Below are 7,580 nucleotides of genomic sequence, written 5' to 3' on the forward strand. Positions count from 1 at the left end.
TCAGATACAGTTACAGAAGGTGTCCTCTCTGAAATATTTTAATGTACACAGCACCCCCCAGTGGTGGTGTGACCAACATTTATTCTCCCATTGACAACATCCACGAGTCTAACAAAGAAAAAACATTGGTGAATCTGAAAAATATAAAAGATGTTGACTTTATTTATTGATATTGATATGAGATATATAGTTATATAATAGTTATATAGTGATATTCCATCAGTGATCTCATTCAAAAATGATAATTTACTAAATAAATAAATGCACATAAGAAACACTAACCAGTAGAAATACTAACCAGCGGGTAAATGTATAGTTAAATATGAATTTGAATGTAACATTCATCTGTGTGGACACTATTTGTTGTTTTTGACCTCTCATTTTAAGACTATAGAGTCAGTCAGGTTTTTGTATGGTGTGTAGAGTGTTTCCTGTGACTGTGGGCCTCAAAGCACAGTAGTAGAGAGCAGAGTCTGATACTGCAGCAGAGGAGATGATCAGATCCACACGGTTCTCTTCTTTTCTGTGACTGATGGATATTCCAGAAACTGGAGGATTAGCATGAGTAGTTGCTCCATAGTAATCCAGAATGAGGAACTGTGGTGGTGAACCTGCATATTGCTGATACCAGTGAAGACTATCAACAGAACCAGTGTAGTTACAAGAGAGTTTCACACTCTCAGTCTCAGCGGCAAATGCTTCATCACTGTTTGGGGTGATGACATCTTTAGCTCTGTTACCTACAGCAAAAGCTTATTTAAGCATGTTTAAAATGAGATATTGTTATGTAATGATGCATGTAAGATTTTACCTTGAGTTAAAGACAGCAGTATAAGCACACAAGTGAACATGATGGTAATTGCTGCTTGCATCAGTGATCTGTGATGCTGATTATCACTGAACTAATCTGTTTTACAAGCTGGTGTTAAGCTCCGCCTTTTGACATAACCCTCTTATAAAGCACAGAAATTAACATATATTATGATGGATTGATGCCTAAATCTGCTTGCACTTGTTATTTGTCAAAGTAATGTAATTTCTCAAATGTTCATTGTACTTAGCAGGGATAGGATGTGTTTTTGCATGGTATTATTCCTGTTTCCGGAGTTATATTGTTCCCCTCTGTCCCAAACATCTCAGTTTAGACTGGTGTGATGACATTCCCAAAACTTACACCTACAGATAGGAATATTCAAGTTGAAATCAATATTTAAATAAATAAATAAATATTCATATGAAATATCAGAACAGCAAACAAAAATGATAAAACCTTGACAGTTTTTGATAGACTGTACTTATATGTTAGAGAACAAAGTAAAACAAAAACAAAAAGCATAATTTTTCAGGATGACGTTTTAGTTTATCTGCAGGACAGAGTGTTACTGAAGTAAGATTCATTCATTGTCTAGCAGAGCATGTTTCCAGCTAGAACCTCCCCTTAAAGATACAGTCTTCATATTCAAAGAATATGCTGTATATAAAATGTATAAGTTGAATTTATCTCCTTCTTCAAACAACACCTTAGTTTGTAATAATTAGGTCATGTTTGCAAAAGTGCTAAATGTGTCTGGTATGAAATGTTAATACATCTTACTCAGTTTGACAGGAAAAGTCAGTCAAATGAATGGGCAATTTATCATTTATGAATTACCAGCAGTAACAAAAAGTATCACTTTTTCATAGCAATAATTACCCAATGAAACCATTATACTTTGTCATTCATTTTCAGCAGCTGTTACCGTATCCTGTTATTCACAGAGGTTTTGTGGCTCACATAAAGTATAGCTGTGGTTTGATTTTTAATTGATTAAATACTGTTCAAAACAATTATTTTGTGTGTGAGTTTTTGTAAAGCCTCTCAGGCATTTTGTATCACTGGGCTCCAACTCTTAGAGCACAATAATAGAGAGCCGAATCTGACAGAGTTACACTTTTAATAGTGAGTTCAGTGGATGATTCAGATGTAATTGACTGAAACCGAGGGTCTGGTATATCCTCTTCTCGGTTCCATGATCGAGCACCTTTACGCAGTAAATATTGAGGTTCTCTGTTTGGATATTGTCTGTACCAGTAAAGCATAGCATAATTGCTGCTTGCATCATATGTGCAGCTCAGTGTCACAGACTCTCCTTCTCTCCTGATTATATCATCCTTGTTTTTTGGCTCAATGCTGTCAGCAAATACACCTGCAAGAGAATTAATTATATTTCATTAAAGTTTAATTAAACTCCTTTCTGTTGTTACATATACAATGCTAAGAATTAACAACATAAAAAACAATATATGATGTCAGAATTATAATTTCACATCTATGAATTAAATATGTACATAATCAACACTTTGAATCCACCATATATTTTAGTCTAGTGCTGATATTTGAAATGCACTTTACCTGAAATTGTTATTAGAATAAGAAGTAGAACACATCTTTCCATGGTGAGAAATTTGCTAATAAAATAAGCCAATAAATATATGCTTAATGGGTTTCAATTGAAATGTAAATATATGAATGTAATGGAGAGTCATTTGTGCAGCTATAATGTCTGTAAATGTGGGTGTGGTTTCTGATGTTTAGACCACCTTCTGTCTTTCCAATTTAAACCTGAGATAACTGTCAGTTAACAGGATTTCCTCTTGATCTGTTGTACTTGATGCATTATATATAGCTCCGAGTTATTGTCTCTTTGTGTCAAAGATAATCAAAGATATCTTTGAAAATTCTTCCTTCTGTATTATGTGTGTAGTAAAAAAAAATATCATTAGCATTTTGAAAGTAAATAGTCATTCACTCAGTTCAAACTGCATATATTCTTTTTTATAACTTCACCCCCTATAGTGGCAGATGACAAACATACTTAGCAGGGATATGATGCGTTTTTGCACTGAATTATTAAGTTTCATGTCACGGTGGGCGTCAGGGCACAGTAGTACATCGCAGAGTCTGTCATAGCAGAGGAGATCTTCAGATCCACACGGGTTTTCTTTTCATTCAGTTTTCCAAAGAATCGAGGATCTAGTTCTACAATTTCAGACCTTTGTGAAACTTTCCCTGTTGCATGGAATATGACTAAAAGGTATTCAGGAGCTGAACTAGGGTGATACCAGATAGAGTAGATACAGGTCCCCATCTGTCCAAAACACCTTAGTTTGGACTGGTGTGATAACATTTCCAAAACGGACATCTGCAGATAGGAAGATTCCATTTTAAATCAACATTTAAAGGGCTCATATGACATTGCTAAAAAATAACATTATTTTGTGTATTTGGGGTAATGCAATGTATTTACGCGTTTTAAGGTTCAAAAAACACAATTTTCCACATACTGTACATTATTGTTGCTCCTCTTCTGAAACGCATACATTTTTACAAAGCTCATTGTTCTGAAAAGCACGGTGTGCTCTAATTGGCCAGCTATCCAGTTCGTTGTGATTGGCCGAAATCCTCAAGCATGTGACGGAAATGTTACGCCCCTTACCAGGTTCAGGAAACTTTCCTCCGTAAAATGCACTGCACACACTCAAATATTTGGGTTGTACTGTTCTCTAACAGTGTTGTAAATAAAACTTAACCACTGATTTCTAGTTGTGTCCTCTTTTGGAAGGCCAAACAAAGTAGTTGCACACAGCGTTTCCACGACATGGCGGCGACAACAATACCGAATTCCGTTACGCCGTTAAAATTTACGCCTTCTTTCTTTGTATATACATTTGGGCGGTGTTATGCAAATCTTCCCACACAGTGATGTAGACATGTGGGGGCGTGTTTAAATGAGGCGTTTTAGGAGGGCGTGGATGAGCATTCACTTTTTTAAAGAATATCTGTTTGGGTTTGAAACTTTAATCTTTGTGACTTTATGGATCTTCTGTATGCACGAATGACTTTTAACACTCCAAAAACAAAGGAAAACAAGAAATCACATCATATGACCCCTTTAAATATTAACATGCCATAACAGAATAGCAAACAAAAAATATTATAAACCTGACACATTGGGATAGAATATACTTACATGTTAAAGAACAGAGGTAAACAAAAAGCATCATTTTTCAGGATGAAGTTTCAGTTAATCTGCAGGACAGACTGTTACTGAAGTAAGATTAATTCATTGTCTACATTGTCTAGCAGAGCATGTCTCAAGCTAGCACCTGCCCTTAAAGTTACAGTCTTCATATTTAAAGAATATGCTTTAAGGGTGATGTTTAAGTGTTTTTTATTATATATGTATACATTTAATTTATCTCCTTCTTCAAACAACACCTTAGTTTGGACCGTTGAGGTGACATTTGTAAAAGTGCCACTAAAAAAACATTAATGTGTCTGATAAAGTCAAATTAATTAGCTGTTTATAATTTATAAATCATCAGCATGAACACTGATGATCACAGCATGAACGGTCACAATAATTAAGTAAACTTTTATCCTTAATTTCATTTATCTCAGTTAAGTTTTGGCAGGTGTTTCCATATCCTGTTATTCACAGAGACTTTGTGGTTTACAAAGTATAGCTGTGGTTTGATTTTCAGTTGATCAAAAACTGTTTAAAGCAATTATTTTGTGTGTGAGTTTTTGTAAAGCCTCTCAGGCATTTTGTATCACTGGGCTCCAACTGCTAGAGCACAGTAATAGAGAGCTGAATCTGACAGAGTTACACTGTCAATAGTGAGTTTAGTGAATGATTCAGATGTAATTGACTGAAACCGAGGGTCTGGTATATTCTGATAGCTGCTCCAAGATCGAGCACCTTTATACAGTAAATACTGAGGTTCTCTGTTTGGATATTGTCTGTACCAGTAAAGTAAAATATTGTTGCTGCTTGTTTCATATGTGCAGCTCAGTGTCACAGACTCTCCTTCTCTCCTGATTATATTGTCCTTGTCTTTTGGTTCAATGCTGTCAGCAAATACACCTGCAAGAGAATAAATTATTCTTCATAAAAGTTGAATTCAATCCCTGTTCTGTCTGTTGTTACAGTAACAGTGCTATGCATTATAACATTTATTATGCTATGAAATATAGAATATCAGCCACCTAATTTAATTACTAATTCATCTAATTCAATTTAATAATAATATAAATTAAATAAATATGTACATTAACAAATTTACTAATTAACAATTTGAATCCCCAGTCTGTTCTAGTCTAGTGAAATGCACTTTACCTGGTACTGTTATAAGAATCAGTAGAACACATCTCTCCATGGTGAGAAATGTATTAATAAAATAGGCTTATTAATATATACTTAATATATACTTAATGATTTTAAGTTAAATGCATGAATGTAATGGAGAGTCCTTTGTGCAGCTAATATGTCTATAAATGTGGGTGTGGTTTCTGATATTTAGACCACCTCTGTCTAAGCTCAGAGTTACTTCACCCCCTAGTGGCAGATGACAAACATATAGATGTATCATAGTGACGTGTGACGTGTGGCCAAGTATGGTGACCCATACTCGGAATTAGTGCTCTGCATTTACCCATCCAAAGTGCACACACACAGCAGTGAACACACACAAACCGTGAACACACACCCGGAGCAGTGGGCAGCCATTTATGCTGCGGCGCCCGGGGAGCAGTTGGGGTTCAGTGCCTTGCTCAAGGGCACCTCAGTCGTGGTATTGCAGTGCTGTACATTCACTCCCCCCACCTACAATCCCTGCCGGTACGAGACTCGAACCCACAACCTTTGGGTTATGAGTCCGACTCTCTAACCATTAGGCAACGACTTCCCACATTGAATGCACTAGAACTGGTGCATTCAAAATGGAGACTAAAATGTGCACAATTGCTCCAACTACTGTACAGTGGACTTTTCAGGATTGTTTTCCCAAATGTACACTAGTATATTACATAGATTTTAAGAAGACTGTGAATGGAATCCATAATAGTTTGCATCAGAATAGTGTTATCTTCCATAACTAGCAATTCATCTTGTCAAATCATTTCATTTTTAACAATGATGAATGGATCTGTATTTTGAATACAAAGCTCAGAGTAATTCATAAACAAATTGCAATTTGAGAGCACAATTATATATTCTGAATATATGCCTTCATATGCCTGATGGATAGACATCACTGTAAATTTGCAATTTAATAGTGTTTCAGGTTTTTGTATGGTGTGTAGAGTGTTTCCTGTGACTGTGGGCTGCAGGGCACAGTAGTAGAGAGCAGAGTCTGATACAGCAGCAGAGGAGATGATCAGATCCACACTGTTCTCTTATTTTCTGTGACTGATGGATATTCCAGAAACTGGAGGATTAGCATGAGTAGTTGCTCCATAGTAATCCAGAATGAGGAACTGTGGTGGTGAACCTGCATATTGCTGATACCAGTGAAGACTATCAACAGAACCAGTGTAGTTACAAGAGAGTTTCACACTCTCAGTCTCAGTGGCAAATGCTTCATCACTGTATGGGGTGATGACATCTTTAGCTCTGTTACCTATACAAAAAAAAAAACTTATATAAGGATTGTTGAGCATATTTAAAATGAGAATATTGTAATGTAATGAGTAGCTATATGTAAGATTTTACCTTGAGTTAAAGACAGCAGTATAAGCACACAAGTGAACATGATGAGCAGGCTGCTGCTCGCCTCAGTCATCTGTGATGCTGATCACTGAATGAGTCTGTGTCCTACAGGCCTGTGTTAAGCTCCGCCTCTTAACATAATTCTTTTATAAATATCAGAAATTATTCAACACAAAACCAGAAACACTTGTGGAATGATTTTTGTCATTTTTGGTTTAGTTAGATTGATTGATAAATGTTCTATACCTAAAGCTAAAACAATATAAGGTACATTGTTTAACTTATAGTTACAATACCATTTTATCTCTTGGAAGAGCAAAATTCACCTGCTAGGAATCAGTCTGACTAATTTTGAAATCAGAAACTAGTTTTTCCTGATTAAACAAAGAAAAGAAGAAGAAGAAAAGAAAAAAAAAACGTTTAAGTTAATCATTAACAGCTCCTTCAATTTTACCAGCCCACCAGATGGCAATCTAATCTCATTGAAGGAATACTAACTGTTACTATTGTCATTTATTTTTTCTTAATTAGGTTAAATTAGGATTTTGGAGTTAGGTAACATATATAGCTTACAAATCATAGAGCTTTTATTTAGTTATTACCTAACCCCAGTATGTGTTGATTTCTTGTGGAATGGTTGCTTTTCAACACAAGCAGTCTTAGCTTTAAAACCCATCCGCACATACAAAATCTAAGCAACCAAACAAAATTGGGACTGTACATCAGAAATAACTGTAGAAATATTAGGTTGCATTTTATTTTTATTTATTTTATTTCCCATATTTCTGCTGATTGACTGTGGTGCAGTTGACTGTGGTATGCTTTACCCTCTGTGTAGGAAAGGTTTTTGTACAGTGTAGTTTGTTTCCTGTCACTGTGGGCTCCAGGGCACAGTAGTACAGAGCAGATTCGGTCACTTTAGCAGAGGAGATCTCCAGATACGTGTGGGTTTTCTCTTTATTCAGTTTTCCAGAGAATCGAGGATCTAGTTCCACAACTTTAGACTTCTGTAAAACTTTTCCAGTAGCAGTGTTTCCCCTAGGTTTACGG

The 7,580-nt window shown here is 35.7% G+C and overlaps 1 pseudogene and 1 gene segment (V, D, J or C); both read right to left on the minus strand.

Moving 5' to 3' along the window:
* Positions 1-396: 396 nt before the first annotated feature.
* On the minus strand, positions 397-851 carry LOC107578205 (T-cell receptor alpha chain V region RL-5-like). The segment is given in 2 exon segments: positions 397-740; positions 812-851. Coding segments are annotated over 2 exon segments (384 nt in total).
* A 1,021-nt stretch (positions 852-1,872) lies between these two features.
* Positions 1,873-6,573, minus strand: LOC107578206 (uncharacterized; annotated as a pseudogene).
* Positions 6,574-7,580: the final 1,007 nt, after the last annotated feature.

The sequence above is a fragment of the Sinocyclocheilus grahami genome, unplaced genomic scaffold (assembly GCF_001515645.1).
Source record: "Sinocyclocheilus grahami isolate Dianchi unplaced genomic scaffold, SAMN03320097.WGS_v1.1 scaffold9299.1, whole genome shotgun sequence".
Taxonomy (NCBI): Eukaryota; Metazoa; Chordata; class Actinopteri; order Cypriniformes; family Cyprinidae; genus Sinocyclocheilus; species Sinocyclocheilus grahami.